General features: G+C 39.7%; 1 protein-coding gene across 1 annotated transcript in view; it reads left to right on the forward strand.

The window, feature by feature from the left end:
* LOC125121910 (ankyrin repeat domain-containing protein 26-like) overlaps positions 1 to 25,947 on the forward strand; it is a 139,795-nt gene that overhangs the window by 20,001 nt on the left and 93,847 nt on the right. The window contains exons 9-16 of the mRNA XM_047770215.1: positions 6,288 to 6,417; positions 6,848 to 6,906; positions 10,000 to 10,093; positions 12,197 to 12,273; positions 12,885 to 12,944; positions 13,039 to 13,111; positions 19,388 to 19,601; positions 22,048 to 22,231. Coding sequence (XP_047626171.1) covers positions 6,288 to 6,417; positions 6,848 to 6,906; positions 10,000 to 10,093; positions 12,197 to 12,273; positions 12,885 to 12,944; positions 13,039 to 13,111; positions 19,388 to 19,601; positions 22,048 to 22,231 — 891 coding nt within the window. The remainder of the gene's footprint in view (positions 1 to 6,287; positions 6,418 to 6,847; positions 6,907 to 9,999; positions 10,094 to 12,196; positions 12,274 to 12,884; positions 12,945 to 13,038; positions 13,112 to 19,387; positions 19,602 to 22,047; positions 22,232 to 25,947) is intronic.

The raw sequence follows: 25,947 nt of genomic DNA on the forward strand, positions 1-25,947 counted from the left end.
CATCCAGGTTTTTTCCCTCCCTTGGACACCTTTTATTTTAGAATCAAAGAGTTGTTTGGAGAGTATTTGTTTTTTTCTCTGTTTCTATCTTTGGTTCCTCGTTAAGACTAAAAGAATGGAGTTCCCTGGTGGCCTAACAGTGAAGGGTCACTGCTGTGGTGAGAGTTTGATACCTGGCCTGAGACCTTCCACGTGTTGAACTCCCACATGCCCTGAACTTGGCAACAATCACAACACCAACAACAAAGACTAGAAAAATATTTGAAATTTTGGAAATTGAGAAATTAAAATTCAGTTTCTCAAAATCATAATTATGATAGGGATTCCACCCTGTTTTCCACATCTTTTCCTTAACAGTCTGTTCAAAATTCTTTATCTCTTGGAAGAATACATGTTTCCCCTTTAAGAAAAACAAGTTCTAGAAGCAGAGTCTCTTAACATCCATGTGGTAAAACCTACAATTTCAGAATTATAGTTTTTAAAAATATCTACTCCTAGTCCTTGTGTCACATTCTAACATTGCAGATTTCAGATATTTTGTGTTGTAGTTATTTAAATATTCATTTCTATTTATTTAGTTTTCTATCTTTTGTCTTTTTAGGGCGACACCTGCAGCATGCAGAGCTTCCCAGGCTAGGTGTCTAATCGAAGTTGTAGCTGCTGGCCTACGCCACAGCCACAGCAATGCCAGATCTGAGCCGCATCTGTGATCTACACCACAGCTCATGCCAACACTAGATCCTTAACCCAGTGAGCGAGGCTAGGAATCAAACCTGCAACCTCATGGTTCCTAGTTGGATTCGCTTCCACTGCAGCATGATGGGAACTCCTAAATATTCATTTTAAAGCCTCTGCATCAGTATAAACTACTGGAGATTAGGAAACATAATTGTGCACCTCCTGGAGCACCTAGAAGTAGGTCTTGAAAGGAAGAAGCGTTTGAATAGTTTTTTGAATATGAATAAATGAATAGACAGTTGGAATTCTGTAGATGTTACAGGTAATATATGCATAGTATATCAGGATTAAATTCTTTTTTTTGTCTTTTTTAGGACTGCACCCACATCATATGGAAGTTCCCAGGCTAGGGGTTGAGTCAGAGCTGTAGCCACTGGCCTACCCCACAGCCACAGCAACACAGGCTTGTAAGTGCATCTGCAGCCTACACTACTGCTCACGGCAATGCCGCATTCTTAACCCACTAAGCAAGGTCAGGGATTGAACCCATGGCCTGATGGATGCTAGTCAGGTTGGTCAACTGCTGAGCCATGAGGGGAACTCCAGATCCTTTGGAATTCTGAGAAGGGGACTTAAATTTATATTCCCTTTTAATGTTTACATTGTATAAGTTCAGTTGAGTTATATTGAGCAAGTATGTCATAAATGACAAGGGAATAAATAAGCAATATGTGGTAAATAAGAAAAATATTACAGTATATTTCTCAGTATCCAATTGTGAACTTAGAATTTTAGATGAAAATTCTTGGTCTTCTTTTTAGCTCCATCTCATGTTCCATTAATATATCTTTTAAGCCATACATTCTCTGTAGACAACTGGTTACCAGTTCTTCCTCCAGGTGAAAAATAGATGTGTTAGGGACATTTCTCTCTTGATTTTTCTCTCTCTCTAGTACTAATTTACAACATTCAGGGAGTGATAGATGATCATGTTCAGCTACATGAATGAATGACTTTTTCACAGTGATAAAATTGAAGTCCTTATTACAGTAGCATTTATTTTTTAAAAAACAAACTTTTTTTTTCCCCTTTTAGCACCATACCTGAAGCATATGGAAGTTCCCAGGCTCGGTGTAATATCCGAGCTGCATCTGTAGGCTTATGGCAGAGCCACCACAATGCCAGATCTGACCTGCATCTGTGACCTAGAGCACAACTTGCAGCAATGTGGTCTCCTTAACCCACGGGGCAGGACCAGGGTTCCAACAACCCGCATCCTCAAGGATACAATGCCAGGAACATAACCTATTGAGGCACAAGAGGCATTGCAATAGGAGTATTTATAAACAAGTAGTTGTAGAGTAATACAAATCAGTATTATTAGGAATATACCATGAACACCAATCTATATTTTATATTTAATATATTTTGATAATTTTGTCGTTTGCTAGACAACAATACATTTGTATACATAAATCACTTATATTTTTATATATAATGAAAACATATAAACCAGAGGCTTTTGATTTATAGCATATTCCCTAACAGCATTGACACATTACTGATCCAGTATATATAAATACTTTAATATATGTATAGATTGAATATTGAATGAGGGTCAAGATGAGAGATGAAACAGAGTGGAGTTAAGTGAGAACAGGGAACTCTGTATTTTATTTTATTTTTTATTACTCAAATGAATTTATCACATCTGTAGTTGTATAATGATCATCACAATCCAGTTTCACAGGATTTCTATCCCATGACCCAAGCATATCCTCCACCCCCCAAACTGTCTCCTCCAGAGACCATAAATTTTTCAATGTCTGTGAGTCAGCATCTGTTCTGCAGGGAAGTTCAGTCTGTGCTTTCTTCAGATTCCACATGTCAGTGAAAACATTGGATGTTGGTGTCTCATTGTATGGCTGACTTCACTTAGCATGATAATTTCTAGGTCCATCCATGTTGCTAAAAATGCTGGTATTTCATTCATTTTAATGGTTGAGTAATATTCCATTGTGTATATGTACCACATCTTCTTGATCCACTCCTCTGTCGATGGACATTTAGGTTGTTTCCATGTCTTGGCTATTGCAAATAGTGCTGCAGTGGACAAAGAAGTTCATTACATAATGATCAAAGGATCAATCCAAGAAGATGATATAACAATTTTAAATATCTATGCACCCAACACAGGTTCACCACAGTATATAAGGCAACTGCTAACAACCTTAAAATGATAAATCAACAATAACACAGTAATAGTGGGGGACTTTAACAGCCCACTTATAGCAATGGACAGGTCAACCAGACAGAAAATCAATAAGGAAATACAGGCCCTGAATGAAGTATTAAACCAGATGGACTTCATAGATATTTATAGGACATTCCATCCAAAAGCAGCAGAATACACATTCTTCTCAAGTGCACATGGAACATTCTCTATGATTGATCACATCCTGGGCTATAAATCCAACCTTGGTAACTTTAAGAAAATTTGAATCATATCAAGCATCTTTTCTGAACTCTGTATTTTAGAACATGGAAATTATTTCACATTCAAATTAGGAAAAGAAAGCTAAGTCCTGAATGAAGTGCTCAGACTCTTCTGAATGCCATATCGCTGATGTTGATGAAGAACTGAAAGAAAATTTGATTGTCACTTTTTTTTTGGTTATAGTTATCAGTTTTAATTTAAAGTTGTTAGTTTTTTAAAAAAAATCCTCCCTTTGAAATTAATAAAATATGTGTTATATTTAGTCTAGCAAAACCTATATTCATTGATAATGCAAGTTGAGCTCAGTTTTATGCCATACCATGTTTATTCAGATGGAGATAATTTGGGCCCTTGTTTCTTGTGGTTTCTAACTTACTGTTTGGTGCATACTTAACTTACCTAACTAATTGTATCTGACTGTTTGGTATCATCTTAGTAGGTATTTTCAATCTTTTGAGAAGAGAGAGGACATAAATAAGCATTTTACTCAGTCTTTCCACTAAGAGTATAATTTCTAATTATGTAAATTAGGTTCTTAATCTCTATTCGTTGCATGAGAACATTTGAACCTGCAACACTCTTAAAGAAAAGAGGTATAGAAGTTATTTTTTGTGGAGAGTTCTGATTTATCTGTTCCTAATAGTATCTCCACATTATGGACACATATGAACACATTGAATAAAAGAAGCCACATTTATGTTTTTTTTGTAATATCAACTGTTTGTTATACTTGATCTTAGCCAAAAGGCCGAGAAGCGATTCAACTGTTTGTTATAAACTCACTAGAAGGAAAAATGACTAGCAGAAAATACAGAATTATCTCTGGAAGATCATTTTTTACTTTCAAAATATCTCTAGCAGTAGGTACATTTCACATTATTCTTGAGAAACTTTATAAACTTCAGCATCTCTAGTCCCTTAACCAACATGTAAGTTTTTTGTATATGCATGTGAAACTAATATGTAAATTATTTCATATCAAAAATTCAGAAATACTTGTGACTTGATTTTTCAGTCCCTTTGTTCCTCATGTCAACACTAGGTCCTCTTTGATAATCATAATTGTATTTTAAATCTTTCGAATCTCCAACTTAGCCAATCATAGTTTTATTAATTTTTGTGCTAGATCATTTTGGCAACCATTAACTACCATTAACTACTAGGTAGGCAACTGGAGTTATTAGAGTGCTAGTCACAGGAGAATTAAAAACAAAGTGTGAATTTTATTTTATTTTATTTTACCTTAATTTGATTTAATTTTATTGTTTTGTCTTTCTAGGGCTGCACCCATGGCATATGAAGGTTCTCAGGCTAGGGATGAATCAGAGCTGCAGCTGCTGTCCTATACAACAGCCACAGCAACTCGGGATCCCAGCTGCATCTGTGACCTACAGCACAGCTCACAGCAATGCCAGAATCCTTAACCAACTGAGTGAGTCCAGGGATCAAACCTGCATCCTCATGAATGGTGGTCACATCCATTTCTGCTATGCCATGACAGGAAAAACAGTGTGACATTCTAAATAGGGTTTTTAATTTTTTCTTACATTATATGACTGCTTAAAAACACCTCATCATTCAATAATCACGTAAGCAATTGTAATTGAAAACTCTTTTTTTAGGATTAACTTTTTAAAAAGATATTCTTGTAGCATCTAGAATTGGTATTTTACAGTTAAATCTTCTTGTTAAAGTTAAACATGTGTATTGGTGTAATGTCCCAAAATGCATATTTGTACAGATTCAGGAAAGAGTATCTTTTACATCTTTGAAACAAAATGTTGACATCAAAATCATTGAAAAATTGAATTTCAGTCCTTCCTCAGTTCTTGTTCTTTTCAAAATTTCAGAAGTCTGTGCAGGTTTGCATGCTTTCATTATTCCAGGAGAGCGTATTTTGCAGATATTTGTCTTAATGTCATAACCTTTTCCTGAATAATTTTATCTATTTTGATGCCAAATGTGTTCATCCAGATCTTTCTTATAGGTCCCCTGAGTGCCTCACATTTGGAATGCCCCAAACTGAAGACACTGCTCCTTTACTATATATATATAACATTGGTGACAAACAAGATAGTACTGCATAGCAGGGTACTATACCCAATATTTCATATAACCTATAATGGGAAAGAATCTGAAATTATATATATATATATATATATAGAGAGAGAGAGAGAGAGAGAGACAGAGAGACAGAGAGACAGAGATAGATATCTGTCTCAATCATGTCCCTGTAAACTTCAAACTAACACCACATAGTAATTAATTATACTTTAATTTTAAAAAAGCCTTTGTCCCTGACTCTTTGTAGGCTCTCTGTCATTCTGTCATCTGTTTTCCCCATCCTAGTAAGTAGCATCACTGAAAAACTGGAGCAAGAAATCTCAGAGTCCCACCCTCCCTGAAATCACCACAGCCAGTTACCCACCAAGCTCAGGATTTTCCACCTGCTTGCATTTTTCATATCTTCTTTCCATAACTTACCTTCCCACTTATCCTTGTGAAAACCATTCTAAAACACATCTGTGATGATATAACTCCTCTACTTATTTACGGATTCCCATCCCATAAAGGAGACGGTTCATGTTCTAGGAATGGTACCTGCTTTTTTTCCATTTGGTTCTGATCCTTCAGGTTTGTCTCTCCCTACCAATTCCCAGTAACTGGGTTCTGGTTGTCCACATGACTTGTTCTGTTGTATCACGCCTTGTCCTTTTGTGCAGGCTGCCTTTACTAGAAATGGCGTTCCATCCCAGCTTGGCCCCTTGTCTGTCTTTGAAGATCCAGCCCTGTTGTGGCAGCATTTCCTGAGCTCCCCAGATCCAGCTGAGTCGTCTCTCCTTTATGCCTTTACTGTAGTCTCTTCATTTCAGCTGCAGAGCTGGTGAGGGATGCTTTTCTGTGTTTCTTTGGTTTCATGTAGCTCTGCCTCACCTGGAATGGAGAGCAGAATCTGTCTTTTATTGCTATTTCCAGTACCTCCCAGGACAGTGCCTACATTTTCTAGGTAGAGTCAATGTTGCCTTCCTGACGGGTTGTTTGAATGAGGAAGTGAATGCGTATGATGTTTTCTGAAATTGGGTTTTTGTGTCATTGTGTCTTCTTATTACAGGAAGGAGACAAAAAGCCAGGAACTGAGCCAAAAGAAACCAGGACTGATGTTATGGAAAGTATCCCACAAGAGCCACCAAATCTTGACCATTTTACCTCTGTTGATGGAGCACACAGTGAGAATAGAAGTGGTGAGTTAGTGACTATGGATTTTCTTTCCATGCTTAAAATCTAGTATAGGATTCTCTGGGTTAAAGATCTGGCTATCATCACTGCTATTGCGGCGGCTTGATCCCTGGCCCAGGATCTTCTGTGTGCCAAGGGTGCAGCTTTAAAAACATTAAAATACAAAACTTTAAAAAGCTAGTAGTAGAAAAACTTCAAAGTGTGTGGACCAAATATGATATTCATTTCTTTTGAAGTATTTTTTCTTTTGTTTTCTTCCTTCATAAGTTTCCCCACTCTCACCAACTATCTCTTCCTGAGAATCCTTTAACCTTCCAAACACTTTTCTGTTAATTTAACTTACTGACATACTCATGAATGGAGATAGATTTATGTGTATTTGAAGTTCATATTAGTAAATGTTCTCACTAATGTATCTGTGACTACAATTTATAGGCAAGTCGTCAGCTTTAGGATTAGAGGAGGAAGATACTGAGTCATCTTTGGATTCTGAGGTACTGTTTTCTATTATTCCTCTTATGATTATTTTGAAAAGAAGCACCGAGTGTTGGGAAAACACAAGAGAGTGGGTTCTTTGCCTTGACTTTCTCACCTTTGTGTTTACCCATCAGATATTTTTCATTATAGTTTTCATTTATAATTAATAAAATAATTCTGCGTGAAATATGATACTACCACATAGTACACACCTATGAATTGGCAAGATGCACCTAATGAACCCCCAGTGCAGTAAAGTGCAAAATCTAGGGCTCGGGAGTTATCAGGACTCTGTTTTTGCTCTGAATTTTAGTTGATCTAAAAACCAAATCATTATTCTAGGTCAGCCTATGGCCCCATTTATATATATATACGTACATATTTATACATTTGGAAGTGTAAAACTCCTAGTGTGATTCAGAGAGAAACAGCTTGAATTGTAGTTGGTTACTACTTCAACCTTGAAAAGATAGTGCCTGAGCCTTGAAGCTTCTTCCTACATTTGGATTATCCACTGAGTTTGCAAGGAACATTTCAAGAGAAACAAAAGAATGGGAAAAAGAAATAAATATGTGCGGTTGTGAAAACAGGAGGATGGTTTACCTATGTTTGAATAGGTACAAACCATTTTGGATAAAATAGCATGCACTGAAAAGCTTTATGGCAGCTGTACCTGCAGTAATGCAAGTGTAAATAATGATCACCTGTTCTAAGGTAACAAATACTGACAGAGATAAGAAGGGCATGATCTCTTAGATAGAGTCAGCTGTGGCAGAGTGGTATGGCACCTTGCTTGAAGTCCAAAGACATAGCAGCATCCTGGTTCTATCACGTACTAGATTTGGGATCTTGGAAAAACTTATCCAACCTGTTTGTGTGTCAGTGACCTTGTTCATAAAAGTGGGACTGATTCCTCCCTTTCAGGCAAGTGTACAGCTGAACAGCAGTGGTAACAAGCATGAAAACACATTGTAAACAATAAAGGATACTGTTTAGAAATGTAAGACAAGGAGTTCCTGTCGTGGGGCAGTGGAAAGGAATCCAACTAAGAACCATGAGGTTTCAGGTTCAATCCCTGGCCTTGCTCAGTGGGGTTGCATATCCAGCATTGCCACAAGCTGTGCTGTAGGTCACAGATGTGGTTCAGATCTGGTGTTGCTGTGGCTGTGGGGTAGGCTGGTGGCAACAGCGCCTAATATACCCCTAGCCTGGGAACATTCATCTGCTGTGGGTTTGGCCCTAAAAATACAAAAGATGAAAAAAAAAAAAAAAAAAAAGAAATGTAAGGCAACATGATCACAGTGGCAGAGATCCTGCTGTGGTGCAGTAGCTGAAGGATTCAGCATTGTCTCTGGGGTGGCACGAGTTTGTTGTCTGGCCCAGGAACCTTCATAGGCCTTGGGTGCTGCTGTACAAGAAATTAAAAAAGATCACAGTGCCAGTTAGTGGTTTACTAAATGTTGAGGGTATTTTCTGCTTGTTTGGGTATTTTTTTGACACGTGGAAGTTCCCAGTCCACAGATCAAACCTATGCCACGGCAGGGACCCGAGCTGCCACATTAACAATGCCGATTTTTAACACGGTGAACCAAAAGGGAACTCTGAGGATACCTTTTTAAAACCTGAAGGGCCATAAGATGAGAGCAGGGTTAAGAATGTGACAGTTAGAACAGGCATGTGGATTTCTGACTTGGGGGTGTGTTAAGTTTCAGTAGACTGTGATCGGTGATCTCCTACAGGTATATTAGTGCTTTGGTACTTGCGGCCCTCTCAAGATCTTAAATGTTTTGACCTTAAATAAATTCCTGTTGTTGAATACCAACTCTGGGCCTGGTCCTTAGACACCGAATGTACCAGCTGAGGGGTTAGGCTGTCATGGTAGGAGCAGAAAAACAAGGAGACAGGAATCCTTTTGATATCACTGTAAGTCCTTCATGGGAAGGACCTGACATGGAGACGGTTAGGTTAGACACCACCTAGAGTTTGGTGGAGGATGGGAGTGAGGCTGGAATGGAGGTTGTTAGAAGAGAGCTGAGGGTGACAAGAGCTGCCACGGGAAGGATGGGAAGGAGCCAGTTATGTGAAGGTTTAGAGAAGGGACCTTCTGGACAGAGAGAAGACTGGGTTCCTTCTGCACATCATTTCACTCTCACATCTTGGAATGACCAGGAAACAGGTCATTCTTATGATCACTTTTTTCCCAGCCACACCTGGGGACACCCACCAAGGCCCCAGGCCCGAGGCACAGGCCCAGGGCAAGCACTGGGTACCCCAGTCTGTTTCCCGCCTTATGATCATTTTGATTATTATTTTTGCACATAGAAGAGAAAATGTGCATAATAAGGGCCTGGCACATTTGGGTGGCTAGTAAGTAAATATTCTCATTCTTCTCTTATGAAAACTTAATCTCCTTTTTTGAAAAATTACATAATGTGTTGAAATTTTCTTCCTATTATTTAAACTTGAAAGTTTTTCTTACTATCTTGTTATTACGTTTTCCGTTCAACTATTTCTCCCATCAATAAACATTATTTATCAAATAATCGATCCTTCTAAGCCCTGGTATAGCTAAATGAAGCAGCTTGTACAATATTCTATTAATACTCAACAGGGTTTATATGTCAAAGTTTCTTTTCATGCCAAGTATGTTATTTTAATACTAAAATGTTTCTGTCCTTAGAAATAGTTTAAATTTATAGCAGGTATACCTCTTTAAGAACTTGTTGAAATATGTGCGTATTAATGTATATATGTATTTTAAATATCCTCTTCTTTTGGTTGAGAAGGCAGAGTCGAGTTATGTGCTTTGAAGTTAATCCTTGGGTGAAATATGTTATTGTAATTCAGTATTCTGTGAGTGAAAATATTGACTCAGGCTTTCCATGCTCTGTTTACAGAGTCAATAGCCAAAGGAGGGGATAAAAGGATAGAATTAATCTGGAGAGCATATATGAAGTTTTCAAATAAATGTTTGAATTTTCAGTCCGTATTCTGTCGTTCTTAAGTCTACTTGTTTCTAAAGTAGGACATTAAAAATAAAGTAGGAAATTATGTAGTTTCTTAGAGACTGGAAAAATTTATGCAACTTCTTTTAATTTAAATTTTAGCAGCGTGCCTCTGAGAGTCTTTCACAAAAAACTGTGTATCATATATCCAGAGCTGCAGATGAAAGAGGGAAAAAGAGGGGAAATAAAGAAGTTGAAGGTAAGAATGTTATTTTCTAAAATGAATTTACACATTATGATAAAACAGGAATTCTGATATATTCTTTTTTTTCTTCAAACATTGTTCTGTGTTGGTCATTTATGACTTCCTTGATTTAATAATTAATTAATTTCTATTTATTTGTTTTTTGACTGCACCTGCAACATGAGGAAGTTCCTAGGCCTGGGATTGGACGTGAGACACTGCAGTGACAAAGACAAATCCTCAACCTCTGGGCCACCAGGGAACTCCCAGATATATTCTCCTAGCCAATGGAAAGCATCTGTTGAATGCACAGTGAGGAAACCGATGAGAAAGGAAGGAACTTGTGTGGCACGTTGGGTGTCAGCAACAGTTTAAACCACAAGTCCCCTTGAAGTAGCGAAATGATTCATTAGTTCCATTTCAGGATTGTCTACAACCTAAGGAAAGTCAGGAGACAGGGAAGCAGAGAAGAAGAATGAAGGATGAGAGAGGCAGAGACTACAGGGTGTGAGTGAAGGAAGAGGAAGCAGGGTGCTATGGTGTGAAGGTGGCAAAGTACAATGGTTCCTTAGAAAAAGGAAGGGAGGAGGGTTTGAAATGTGAGATGAATATCCAGCACCAGATTTGTCGGAGAAGTACAGCCTAATATTCCCAGTCTTACTGTTCTCATCGTGAGGAAGGCATTCAGGACGGAGTTCCCTGGTTGAGCAGCACTCTGTGTTCCCCTCCGTGGGGGGTCATGGGCATATGTGGTCAATTGTAATCGCATATACATTCACGTCATAGGAAAGGTTGCTGTTTTAGGGGATGGTGACGTATGGGCCAAAAGGAGAGGACTGGAAAGAAGAAGAGAGCAGGGCACGGTGTGGTGGGGATCAAGGAAGCTATAGGCTGATAGAGTCCATTGGAAATTTACAATTTCTGATGCAGATCAAGGTTTGGGGAAGTGTTATAGTTCTGAGGTCAGATTTCAGAAGGAAAAATTAAATCGAAGTAATGGAGAAGCAGACTCAATATAGACCAAGCTTTTGCAAATTTGAATGAGTGACCAGAGATCATGTGAAAAGGCGTCTTCTGAGCCACCGGTGTGGGTTTCTGCATTTCTCACAAGCTCTCAAGGGATGCCCAGGTTGCTGGTCTTCAGGCCAGGGCGTAGACTTGTGTTAGAGAACTCTGAGAGACAAGCCGTTGGCCAGTTCAAGATCTGACATGATTAAGGAAAAGCATTCTTTTCTGTTCCTTTTTGGTTTTCTTCTTGCTTGCTCTGGCCTCACTGAAGGCATGGGGATGTTCCTGGGCCAGGGATGGAACCCACACCACGGCAGCGACCTGAGCCACTGCAGTGACGATGTCTCATCCTGAACCTGCTAGGCTGCAGAGAACTCCTGTTTTCCTTTCTTTCTTTCATGTTTATAGCCAGAGGGAAGCAGAGTTGAAGGAGAGATCATCCATGTGAGATACTACAGCCAAGCAGGGAGGAAAAAAGAAGTGGTGGGGATGATCCTTCAAAAGCACGTAAAAGGGGCAGAAGGGAGACCACAGATCTAGAGATTGCCTTTGAAGAGGGGAGGACATAGTGAAAGGAAGGAGGCAGGAATGAAAAGCGTTAAGTGCATGATTGTGGAGTGAACGAGGAAGTTGGAGAGAACGCCTTACAAGTGGCTTCGGTGTACATGCACTGAAACCCAACCAGATCATTGCTGCTCCATAGAATCCTGGAAGCAGGAGGGCTGCTAGGCCTGGGGTCCACCACAGCCACTCCTCATCACTATCAGGCATCAAAGATAGAGGTGGTATTGGCATTTGTTATGCATGTGAGATTAATTTGAATATGGAAGCACTGGCTGCTGCTGCTGTTGTTGTTTAAGATAGCTAATATTTTGTTAAGATCCTTTTCAACATTGGCATGAGATGCCAAACCCAACAGATTTTGGAAACAGAAGAAATTAATAGGATTCATTCCCTAAGTGATAAATTGGTATTATATCAGTAACTACTACACTGATTTTAAAATAAAAATATCATTGATATCTAATAAGGCTGTTGCATTTGAATTTATTTTGTCCTTCTTGGTCATCACATTTCAATATTGAATATTTTCTATACATTATTCCTAAGATGTGCCTTATATACCTTCTTGCACGAGTGGATCAAGCAACTTAAGAGGGCTCAACAAGAGGATCCAAGAAATGGAGGCATAGCAGTGGCCCACATGGGTATGGAAAATTGAATATTTCTATGCAGTATTACTCTACAAGTATGTATCCAAGGTGGTCAATTCCAAACACTTTCTCTGATGAGAAATGATTTCTACCTTCAACTGAACTGACATCCCAAATGGGAACTTCCTAAATTAGAGAGCAAATTGAAGGTAATGCTAAACACTGGCAGTATAATGGGGTCCATGCTGCTGCGGTATTGCAGGAAAGATAGGCCGTTGCATTTTCCCATCAGCCTTCACTTTATCCTCTTGGGATCATGATCTTCTTCCTCTGATTAGAGATGACTTTTCTCCTCATCAGTCAGCATGTTCACATTGATGTATGTGCACTTTTCTATTGCACAATCCTTTGAAACATAACATTCCTTCCTTTTGAAATCTTACCTGCATGTTTTGTTAGACCTATATGCCTCTTTCTTTTTCAGGATCTATTAATGAATTCGTACTTCTCTCAGGTTCCTGTCCTAACTCCCCCCACCCAAGAGAGAACACCGAAACCTAACATATTCATTGCCAAAGCCAAGCAGCAGAATTCCACTTGGTATTAACTCTGCATAAATGAATACCTAGCTTTTGTATTTATAGCTAATTGATACACGTCCATTTTGCCTTTTAGCTTCTCCTGAAAATTATCCTCACTTGAAGGTAAATGCTTTTAGACTTTTAGCTTGAAATCATAGCTACAGATTGTATCACCTGTATGTTATTTTTTAATCAACTCTAATCCAAACCCATTCAGCCTACAGTTGGAGTGAAAGATGCTGTTCCTAACAAAACAGTTGGAACGGAGGATTTACAAGCGTCCAGATCAGGTAAATTTTGCAATACAAATGTAACTCTGAAAAGAAGAACACTAAAATATTTGAAATGGTCACAGTTTTCTTACTCATGATTCTGTTCTTATTTTTTCGAATTTAATGGAAGGATTTGACATAAATAAGGTAGATGTTATTGTTGGTATCTATGCTTTGAAAGGTATTTCCAAGCATAGGAGAAATGGATTTCATTGTCTATTTATTTATGCAGTGTTTGGTTGCTGTTATTAAATAGAGACAAAGAGCAGCATGCCACTTTGTGGAATGCTGGTTGAAGTGGATTCTCTTTTTTTAAATGTTTTTATTATAGTTGATTTACAGTGTTCTGTCAAGTACAGCAAAATGACCGAGCCATACACACATAGGCATTCTCCTTCACATACATACCGTCGTCTGTCATGTTCTGTGACACATGATTGCATGTAGTTCCCTGTGCTGTCCGGGAGGACCCCATGGCCTATCCATTCTAAAGGCAGTCATGTGCATGTACGAACCCAAACTCCCAGTCCCTCCCACTTCCTCACCCTCAACATGGGAAGATGTCAAACAGGAAAACTACCATTCATAAAATATTAAGCAGGGCCTTGTTCTCCAAGGACCCAGGATTGATGCATTTATTCATTAACAGTGATTGATTCTATGCATGGCCCCGATCATTTTTGTCTTTTGCCTTTTTTTTTTTTTTTTTTTTTTTTGGGAGGGCTGCACCCACAGCATATGGAGGTTCCCAGGCTAGGGGTCTAATCAGAACTGTAGCTGCCAGCCTACGCCAGAGCCACAGCAATGTGGGATCCGAACTGTGTCTGTGACCTACACCACACACAGCTCATGGCAACACAGGATCCTTAACCCACTGAGTGAGGCCAGGGTTCGAACCTGCACCCTCAGGGTTCCTAGTCAGATTCATTTCCACTGTGCCATGACGGGAACTCTCCCGATCATTTAGATGTTAAGTATTTCTGGAAACATCCCCTAGTTCAAGCCAGGAGCAGCCTTTTTGCTAATTAAAGCCTTCAGACTCATATCCCTCCATTTATTTGTATGCCCTTCAAATGCGTCCCTCCCATGACCCTTCAAGTGATCCGTCTCAAGGGCATGTAGGACCGTGAAGCACTCTAGGAAGCATATGAATGCCCAGGCATCTTACAATGACATATGAGGCATTCATAGTCTGACTTTGGCCTGACTCTCTATCTCCAGCCTTTTCTGGCTGTCCTTTGCTCCTGTCATCTGAGCTGTTGCTGAGGCCCTCCTCACCTCTTCCTGGAGTGTAGACAAATATTTACCTGACTGTATGTTTCTCTTCCTGCCTCGGAACAGCCTTGCCTGCCCTCTCTCTTTCCTGCCCTCTGTTCCTTTGAATCTGACTGATCTCACTGCTGACTGACCTCAGGCATTATCACTAGAAAGCCACCCCTGACACCTTTTATCTACATTCTTCTTCTTCTTTTTCTTTCTATGCTCACTATTGAGCAGGAACTCAATAGACGATTACTGAGTACAAGAAATAAGGACTGTTTATACAAAGATGATGTTTAAAAGCAGGTCCTGGATTTCCCACTACAGCCCAGTGGGTTAACAATCTGACTGCAGCTGCTCAGGTCTTTTGGGAAGTGTGTGTTCAATCCTTGACCCTCAGTGCGTTAAAGGATCTGGGCTTGTGGGATAAGTAGATCTGAGCTATGGCTTGGATTTGATCCCTGGCTCAGAAACTTCCAAATACTGTGGGTGCAGCCAGAAAACCAAACCAACCAAAAACAACAAGCACCAAAAAGAACTTGTCCTCTACAGTCTAGAAGATAAGAGACAGGTAAAAAATGATTTGCACTTCAGATGGAAAAATTGACTACAAAAATCGGTAAAACGCTAAGGTAGCTCCAGGGAATGAGATACTTATTTGTCTGGGAAGGATAGCCATAATCAAGGAGGCCTTCACAAAGCAGGCCGAGTCTTAAAACATGAAAAGAAATTTGTCAGAGCAGTAGAGGAACATGTTTCAGAATAAGGAGCTGAGAAAAGCATGGACATAACAATTTTTGGAAACCCAGAATAATTTTGCAGTTGAAGTTTAGTGTGTTGTTGAAAAGGTGCACTTATCTTTTCTGTACAGCAGAAATTGACAGAGCATTTTAAATCAACCATACTAGAAAAAATAAAAATCTTTAAACCATGATTTCAGTTGAAACATAAAAGCAGTGCAATTATGATGCAAACAGAGGATATTGTGACTTTGTTGGCTTGTCCTGGTTTTTTGTTTGGTTGGTTGGTTTTTGCTTCTTAGGGCCGAAGCTGCAGCACAAGGATGTCCCCATGCTAGAGGTCAAATCAGCTGCCTACACCACAGCCACAGCTATGTGGGTTCTGAGCCATGTCTGTGACCTATAGCATAGCTCATGGCAATGCCTGATCCCCAACCCACCGAGTGAGGACAGGAAGTGAACCCACATCTTCAGGGATACTAATTGGATGTGTTTCTGCTGGGCCATGGCAGGAACTCATGCCCTGTATTTTTACTCTTCATTGTGTTCCTTGATATTTGGTGGATGAATTTGTGAAGGAATGTTTGGGGTGTTTGTCTAGTACTGCACATGAAGCATGGATATGCTATTGCGCTGTTCAAGTCTGAGACAAAAGATTTCTATGAAAACATAATGAGTTGTTATATGCTCTCAGCCAAAGGGCTGTGATAATTCCCACTCACTGTGTTTTTCTGTTGGCTTGGCTTCTTGCCTGTGCCTTCACCCAAGGTCAGTTGATCACTTGCCTCCTAGAATGCTGAAGTAACCTCAGGACTTGTTGCTCTGCATTTCCACCTCCTGGAACTTTGGTGTACATTGTAACCACAATTATTAGGTATTTTTTTTAGAAAATTAGGTCTTGTCGTGTTTGTCCCTTGCTTACAGTCCAGCTGCTGCTTTTCTTTGCTGTATGGCGAAAGGCCACAGTCAATCCTCTAGCTTCCTCTTGTACCCATTTTAGACCCTTCTTTCCACGTGAACTTTAGAATCAACATGTCTATTTCTTTAAGAAAAATCTGCTAGTCTTCTGCAAATGAGTTCTGGATTATGTTGCATCTACAGACTTCTTTGGGGGAGGATTGACTTATTTACCTTGGAGAAAGAATATTTCTCCGTTCATGCAGATCTTCCTTGAATTTCTCTGTAATATTTTGGAGTTTTCAGTGTATAGATGTCTCCATCTTTTATGCGGTTACCTGTATTTCTTCTTTTTCAGGGCAGTTGTGATTAGTATATTTTAAATTTTAATTTCTGAGGGTTTATTCTGATGATAGGAACACGGTTGGATTTGGTGTATTGATTCTGTATCTCCCAACCTCACCAAGCTCATGTATTAGTTCTTGTGGATTTTTGGTAGACTCGCTCAGATTTTCGGTGTGACCAAAGGTTGGGAAGCCTCTTCATTCTTAAATGACTCTCTTACTAAAGACAGTTCATCTTGAAGACTTGCAGCCAGCACCTTCTCTGTCCAGCTAACCAGCTCATGAAGTTGTGCTATGAGTGTCGCCACGGACAGCACAGAAATTCATGGAAATGTCTGTGTTTTGGGAGAACTTCACCAAAGCAAGCAGCCTGACCCACAAGGTGGAGTTAGCTAACTCCTATGATGTAACCATGCTGCCTGCTGATTCGCAGACAGTTTTACTTCCTCATTGCCCATCGGATGCCTTCTGTTGCTTTACTTTGGCCATGGCACTGGCTGGAACCTCTAGTATTATGCTGAAGAGGAATAGAAGAAGCTGTTCCTGTCTTAGTCCCTATATTCCGGGAAGAGCATTCAGTTTCGCGTCATCAGATACAGTGTTAGCTGTGGGTTTATCATGGGTCTCTATCATTTCGGAGAAGTCCCCTCGTATTCCTGGTGTGCTGGTAGGTTTTCTCAGGAAGATGTGGAGTTTTGCCAAGTGCATCTTTTTATCTACCGATAGGATCATATGATGTTTCTTTTTAGTTTGTTAGTATGGGGATTGACATTAGTTGATTTTGAAAGAGAAAAACAGCCCTGCATTCTGCACTCCTGGGACAGACCCCATTTGGACGAAATGTCCTTTGAAGGTATTTTTGGCATTAATTGGCTGATGTCCTGTTTAGAATTTTTACCCCCGTTTTCATGGCATAGCTTTCTTGGAATACCATTTACTGGTTCTGGTTTGAGGATAATGCTAATTTCATAGACCGAGTGGAGAACTGTGATGTGTCTTCCTTGTTTGAGGAGAATTTGTGTGGAATGGGTATTATTTCTCCCCAAAACATTTGGTAGATTTCACCAGTGTAGCCACCTGGGCCTGGAATTTTCCTTTGTGGGAAGGTCTTTTCCTGTGGCTTTAGTTTCTTCTTCAGAAACAGGGCTATTTTGCTTGCTTGTTCTTTCTGCATTGAGCTTTGGTAATTTTTCTCTTTCAAGGAACTTACCCATCTCATCTGAGTTGTCAAATTTGTTGACCTAAAGTTTATGATATTACTCTGTCATCCTGTTAATATCAGTAGACACTGTAGCCCTACTCATTTTGGAAACTGGTAATTTGTCCGTTCTCTCTTTGTTTCCTTACCAGCCTGGCTAGAAGTCTATCCCTAGTAGTCATCCCCTGAAAACATTTGGTTTCACTGAGTTTTCCACATTGTACTATTTGTCCTCTTTCTCACTGATTTTTGCCTTTGATGTTTCTTATGTCCTTTCTTGTGATTTCTTGGAGTTTAATGTGCTTTTTTGCTGGTTTCTTTCTTTCTTTTTTTTTTTTTTTAAACAACCCAATTTTATTTTATTTATTTATTTTTTGTCTTTTTACCATTTCTTGGGCCACTCCCATGGCATATGGAAGTTCCCAGGCTAGGGGTCTAATCGCAGCTGTAGCTGCCAGCCTACACCAGGGCCACAGCAACGTGGAATCTGAGTCCCGTCTGCCACCTACACCACAGCTCACGGCAATGCCAGATTGTTAACCCACTGAGCAAGGGCAGGGATCGAACCCGCAACCTCATGGTTCCTAGGTTATTTAGTTTCCAAATATTTGAGTATTTAGTTTCCAAATCTTTGAGTATTTTCCAGAGTTATTGTCATTCTTCATTTCCAGTGTCATTGCTTTGTCATCAGGGAACATACTTGGTATGACTTAGATCTTTTTGGCTTACTCCGTTTATTAAGCTTTATTTTATGACCCAGAATATAGCCCTTTCTGGTAAGTGTTCTATGGCTGCTTGAAAAGAATATTGGTGTTCAAGTCTGTCACATCCCTGCTGCTTTGCGGCCTGTCCATTCTGTCACTTTATTGAGGGAGGGCTATTGCCATCTCAGAATGTAATTGTGTATTTGTTTCTCCGTGCAGTTCTCTCAATTTTTGCTTCGTGGGTTTTATGAAAAATTCAGTTATTTATTTTTGAATTCATTTATTTTTAGCCCTGCTGGTGGCATATGGGAGCTGCCAGGCCAGGGAGGGATCAAACCCACACCATTGCAGGAACTCAAGTCACTGCAGTGAAAACACGGGATCCTTAACCCACTGCACCACTGGGGAAGTCCCTCTTCTCTCATGTTCTGACCTATGCCCTCTGTCTGCTTTGGTCCCACCAGACTCTCAGTGTCATCACATCAACTCAGGGAGCCTGGCGGCCTCCAGGTCAGCTCCTTCTGCCTGTGTTGTGGCCTGGACATTCTCTCAAGGCAGTGAGCTGGGGTGTTCTTCAGGCTAACCTCATGCGTTTTCAGGGAACATGGTCCTTCCTTGCCTGAAGCCCTTGGTCTGGAAAAGCGTTTGTAATGTATTCTGTTTGTGTTCCTCTTGCTTGTTTCAGGCAGGAAGGGAAACTGGCACCTGTTCCTCTGTCTTGGTGAGAAGCAGGTTGCAGGTGGGCATGGGCACAGGCTGTGCACCGTCTACAGTGTTCTTCTTCCTTCTTTGCTCTGTGCTTCCAGCTCAGCCTTCATTTCTCAGTGTAGTCACCACCTCCTTGGGAAATCTTCCCTGGACCCTATCTAAATCCAGTTATGTTATTGATAATGGACCTCTCTTGTCTCATAGTACCTCTCTGAGTTTTTCTCTGTTTGTCTTTCTCTTCTACTAGACTTTAAGCTGAATAAGAGCCAGGCGTCTCTTGTGTTTTATTTGCAGAGCTTATTTGCATGCTTCTGCAGTATACATATCCAATTTGTATTTTCTCATGTTATGGAAGAGTGAATGTAAAAAGCACACCTTCCTTTATCCACAAGAATTACTCATGTGTTTTATTTCTGTTCTTTTTCTTTTTCTCCTGAATACAGATTCTGTTACCTTATGTAAAATTCAGGGTGCAGTTCTTTCAAGTGAAAGATCACTGGAAGTTAAAAACAGCCAATGTGAAGTACTTGAAGCAAAAATCAAAAACATGGAAAGTAAGATCAGTGGCCTACAAGCAGAACTATCAGGAACAAAAGAAGTGCAATCCCAATTAGAGCAACAAAAAGTGGAGCAGCAACAAGAGCTCTGCAGCTTGAGGTACTGAGCGTCTTGGTTTTCGTATTAAAAGACATTTGAACTATTTTCATGACGCAGATATAAAGAGATGTTTCATAAGTACTATATCTTCTAGGATTTTAGAGGGGGAAAGTCTTCATTAGTATTGTGGACTATGAGTTCCTAAAGATAAATCAGCAAGTTCTTAACAGTGAAAACTTCTAATAATTTAATGTATATTTTCCAAATAGTCATTTTCATGACTGAAGTATCCTCCACTGTATGAAAACCTCGTTGCTTGTTTATAAGATTGAATTTTGGTTGTTTTTCACTTTTCCGTATTATATTTGATGATACAAGGAATACCTTTTCTATGAATTCATGTCCATTTTTAATTATGAAATTTGAAAAAATTCTTTTTTTTTTTTTGTTTATCTTTTAGGGCCACACCTGTGGCATATGGAGGTTCCCAGGCTATGGGTTTAATGAGATCTGTTGCTCCTGGCCTACCCCAGAGCCACAGCCACAGCCATGCCAGATCTCAGCCACATCTTCGACCTACCTCAAGGCAACACCAGATCCTTAACCCACTGAGCAAGGCCAGGGATCGAACCCACAAGCACATGCTTTCTAGTGGGATTCATTTCCACTGTACCCTGACAGGATCTCCTGAATAAATTCTTTAATCTCATATTATTTGGATAAAGTAAAAGAACTGTAAAAAAAAGTCTTCAGTCCATAGTTCTGTTGTTGTTTTCTTGTTTTTGTTTTTTCCTTTTCTAGTTGCACTCTTGGCATATGGATGTTCTGGGGCCAGGCATCAAACTGGCAATGCCATGGAGACAAGCCAGGTCCTTAACCCCCTGTGCCACAGTGGGAACTCCTCGGTCCACATTTCTGAATTGTTCTCAGAGAAGATTATATTACTCTAGGTTTCTGCCCACAGGCATATGAAATGGCCATTTTTCTCAAGATAGAAGCTTTAAAAATATTTTGCATGTTTCTTCTTAACATCTGTGTGGATGTGGATAGAAGAAAAGTAAAATGGGAAGTGATTATTGATTAGTCAATATATTTCTCACACAAAGATGAAATTGCTTCTGCGGTCTATGCTGAAAGCACATATTTTTCTGTATTGTTTAATATGGATCGTGTCTTGTTTGGAAGAGGGTTTCAAATAATTTATTAAATAGGTCGTATTTAACATGATAAGTTGAGATTGCCACAGAAGAAAAAAATCATAAAAAGCACAGGGCAGGGAGTTCCTGCTGCGGCTCAGCAGGATCACGATCTGGCATTGTTTCTCTGGCAGTGAGTTTTCGATCCCTGGCCTGGCCCAGTGAGGTAAAGACCTGGCATTGCCTCAGCTGTGATGTATGGTATGGGGCCAGGAACTTCCACATGCTACAAGTGTGGCCCAAAAAGAAAAACAAATAATACGGCCATAGATATTAGACTCCTTAGCTTAGTTTGATTATAGTAATCTCCAGATAGATGTTCTCTATAAGACATCTGCAGATGATATCGTGCACTATAGATGTATGGACTTGTAGATGCAGAAGACATCTACAGATGTTACCTTGCACTATAAATCATTTGGGTGTACATGTAATAGTTCAGAAAGCTGCACTGTCATTTCTAGTGAACTTATAAACTTGTTTCTAAACAACAGCTTCTTTTAGTTAGTAACCACATTATCTCTTCTAATGGAGAGTCATTATGACTGTGTGGGAACAAAGGGTAGTTTTCACCTCTAATTTTCTGAATAATTTGCTGAATAATTTCAAATTTCATTTTCTGACACTATTCACTAGTTACTATTGATTAAAACTTACTAAGTAGCAGAATGTTTTTTCTTGATTGCTTTTTTTTTTTCTTTTTAGTGCTGCACCCGTGGCATAAGGAGGTTCCTAGGCTAGGGGTCGAAATAGATCAATAGGCCCTGGCCACCACCACAGCCGCAGCAATGCCAGATCCGAGCTGCATGTTTGACCTACACCAAAGCTCATGGCAATGTGGGATCCTTAACCCACCAAGCAAGGCCAGCTATCGAACCTGCATCCTCATGGATACTAGTCAGATTCATTTCTGCAGAGCCATGGCAGAAACTCAGTCACTGCTATCTTTTAAGTATTACTATCTCTGTGAAGAAACCAAAGTGACAATTAACAATAGGAGACCCACCTGCTGTGTATCACATGGAACTGTTTCCACTCACTTGTGATAGAACATTTTGGAAGAGAATAGGAGAAAAAGATTGTATATACATGTATGTCTGGGTCACTTTGCTGTAAGGAGAAATAGAACATTCTTATTTAACTATAATAAAAACTTTAAAAATTAAAAGCATGAGATGTAGAAGTGAAAAATAGTTGGAGAACAGAGACAGACATATCATTAGACTGTTACACCAGTGTGTGAAGATCCAGATCATCGATAGAGCTTTTTCTTTCTAACAAAATTTTAAGGTAAGCATATTTATCTACAGATTATCCTTAAAGCACGAAGAAGAGCAAAGAAAAAAGGCAGATATGTTATCTGAAGAAATTAGAGAGCAGTTAAGAAGAAAAGAAGAGCAATGTAGTAAAGAAACTGAATTGAAACAGCAACTTGAACTCACTCTTGAAGTACTACAAGGGGAATTGAAGACTGTGAGAAATAAGGCAAACCAGGTAAATTAATCCTTGGTGAAATTTTCGTATTTCTAACACCATTTCACCAGTATTATTTATCCTATCCCTTTGATTTAATATGTATCATTTAGGTCTGAAACAAATAAAATGTCATCTCTTCCTAATTATGAACCATGCCATTTACAGCTAAATTATTCACTTGCACTTCTTGGCTTCCCTGTATTTTTTTTATGAATGGAGGAATGCTAAGTAAATTGAGCTTACTCGTGAAAGTAATGCTTGTCACTTTTTTTTTTTTTGTCTTTTTGCTATTTCTTGGGCCACTCCCGCGGCATATGGAGGTTCCCAGGCTAGGGGTCGAATCGGAGCTGTAGCCACCGGCCTACGCCAGACCCACAGCAACGCGGGATCCGAGCCGCGTCTGCGACCTACACCACAGCTCACGGCAACGCCGGACCCTTAACCCACTGAGCAAGGGCAGGGACTGAACCCGCAACCTCATGGTTCCTAGTCGGATTCGTTAACCACTGCGCCACGACGGGAACTCCCTGTTTGTCACTTTTGGTCGATGCAACAAAGTAATATTCTAAGCTGGTACAACCGCTATGGAGAACAGTACGGAGGTACCTTAGAAAACTATACATAGAACAACCATATGACCCAGCAGTCCCACTCATGGGCATATATCTACTTTTTTCTTTTCTTTTTTTCCTTCCTTGGCCATCCAGCAGCATATGGAATTCCCAAGCGTCATTTGCCAGAGACCAAACCTGTGTCCTGGCCATGCAGTGATGCCACTGATCCCATTGAGTCATAGTGGGCACGCCAACAAAATAATGTTCTTACTTCAAATCCATGACTTCATTTTGGCTTTTTGTTTGTTTAGCTCTGTTTGGCCCAGAGCATGCAGAAGTTTCTGGGTCAGGGATTGAACCTGCACAGTAGCAGTTACCTGAGCCACAGCAGTGACAACCCTGGATCTTTAATCTGCTCAGCCACCAGGGAACTCAAATTTTGAGTTTTTTATGTGAAAATACAAGCTAAATTAAAATATGATGCCTTTAGTCTATGATGGAATGAATGGCTCGTAAAGGAATTTTCTTTCACCGGACCTTACCTGCCTGTATTTTTGCTCTGTGATTAATTTAGCTATCATTTAATTTAAAACTTGAATGGTTCATGTGGGATAAGTATCTTTGTGCTTAAAGAAGGCCACTTCCTTTCAACATTTTCTTTCTTAAATTTCTGCCCTTAAGCTTTTGACTCCTTTTAAAAGGTATGAGGCCAAAAACCTAAAGAAATGTGTTGCCAGGTTGTAGAAGCCAAAATGTGTGTGTATGTACTTCTGTATGTATATATTTTAAAGGCCAGCACTGTGTATCCCAGAAGCTGTACAGGATTTTTAGAGCCTATGTAAGTATATTTGTGGGGGCAGGTGGCATTTCTGGCCCTTTGGGTAAAGTGACATTTTTTGGAATTTTGATGGCTTCCCCCACAGCAGATGAAAGTTTCTGGGCCAGGGATTGAGTTTGCGCTGCAACTGCAGCAACACCAGATCCTTGAACTCACTGCCCCTGGCTGGGGATCAAACCTGTACCTCCACAGTGACTTGAGCTGCTGCAGTCTGATTCGTAACCCACTGAGACATAGCAGGAACTCCTAAAGTAACATTTTTAAGTCACATCCATTTGTCTGCAGCAGTCATGTCATGACATTTACGACAGCCTCATCCAAGGAGAGGCCTTTAATATTTTCCATAGGAATTGATGAACTCTCTGTAATTGCAAAGCTACTACTAGTCATAATAGGTATTCTTGGTTTTGCCAGTGATTTTCCTTGATAGATTAACAGAAACATTATCACTTCCACTGATGATAGGGAGGAAGAGGAGAGCCAGTTCAGAGACCTTATTTTGGATGTCATTCTTCTCCCTGTGAGAATCTTACCACTATGCTCCATGTGGTATCCTATTTCAGTGCAAGGAACTTTTGAGAATAGTGACAGATATGCCATAATATACACTTAGTTACAGTGTAATAGTAAGTATTTTATTTTTAGTAAAAGAGTTCAATTGAATGCCCCACCTATTTGCCATAAATTAGTATTTTAATCTTAATAAGAGGAAATAAAAGTTATTGCTGCAGCAAATACTCTCATGATTTTCTAAGAAGAGCTCTATACATTTGACCTGATTTACCATTAGTGTATTCACCATTAGTGAAACCTAAAGCTTATTTTGGGTTTCTGTGTGTTATACTCCAGAAGTACTTGTAGTTTTGTGTAAGAGGATTCATAGTAGAAACAGAAGACCTTGCTTATGTTTTTAATCCCTTCATTCTAGAAATGTCATAGAGTGGGAATCAATGTTTGCAGAAGTGCTTAGTACAGTGGCTAGATTTGTTAGTTATCAGCACATGTAATTCTTGTCACTGACTGTAAAACATGTTAGGAAGTTTAAATATTTATGAACGATTCTCTGGAAAAACATTTTAGGAAATTTGGTCTGTTCAAAGCGTGTACAGAGATAAGGCTCTTCCTGTGGGGTGACTGGACACATTAGAGATCAGAAGCCATGATTAAGTGGAGTCAGATTCATTCATCTTTTATTAGATGCTTTCTGGGCTTCTTGTAATTCAGAGAAAGTCCTTTCTAATCCTGAGCATTTTCAAAATTCTCTTGCAGTTTCCATTTTCCTTTCCATGGAGTGATTGTCTTCCATTCAGTTTTTGAACTTTGGGGGATTCCTGCTTGTGGAAAGTCTGAGAGATGTATGCAACCTTTATTTCTGTCCAGTTAGATTTCCACTCACTGCAGCCACTTCATTGTATAAACACATAGACTAATGTTTCATTTCAGAGGAAAGTATGGGTCAGTTTATTGAGTACAGGCTAAAAATCTCCTTTGCTTTTACTTAGGTTTCTGATAGTCACAAAAAAAGTGACAAATCTGTTGCATGAAAATCTCATGATGCAAGATTAAATTGCCACATTAAAACCCACACCACAGCCCCAAACCACTGCAATGACAACACTGGATCCTTAGCCTGCTGGGCAGCAAGAGGACACCCTTATTCTATTTCTTTTTCACACCCATTTCTTTATGAAATTTCAGGAGGTGGTAAAACTCTGCCAATTCATTGGTGAGGGTGGAGGAGTAGGTGGCAGGGCTGAATCTGTCCCCTAAGTAACTTAATGTTGATAAGACAAGAGGATAACACCTACTGTATCTTTCACCAAATTCAGTGAGCTGGAAGGTGTACATGTGAAGGGAAGAACGTGAGTCGATGTCTGTGGGGATAGTTTTTAAATTACCTATGTCGGAGTCATCTGTCATTAATATAAATAATAATAGGGTGATTTATAAGATCAGTGATAGAGTATCTTATTAGGCAGTTATGGGACAACATCAACAGGAACTGGCTGGGAATTCCCATTATGGCACAGCACAAATGAATCCAACTAGGAACCATGAAGTTGCAGGTTTGATCCCTGGCCTCACTTAGTAGATTAAGGGTCCCACATTGCTATGGCTGTGTTGTAGGCTGGCAGCTGTAGCCCTGATTGGACCCCTAGTCTGGGAACCTCCATGTGCCGTGAGTGCAATCCTAAAAAAAAAACAAACAAACAAAAAAAAGAATTTAAAAAATGATTACTGGCTGATATCCTAAAAAACCTAAAAAAAGCTGTCCAGGTCAGAGGCTTTGCTGGAAGTCAAGTCACGTTATCATGCTAATTTAGAAGATGAGGCAAGAGATT

Source organism: Phacochoerus africanus, chromosome 3, assembly GCF_016906955.1.
Source record: "Phacochoerus africanus isolate WHEZ1 chromosome 3, ROS_Pafr_v1, whole genome shotgun sequence".
Lineage (NCBI taxonomy): Eukaryota > Metazoa > Chordata > Mammalia > Artiodactyla > Suidae > Phacochoerus > Phacochoerus africanus.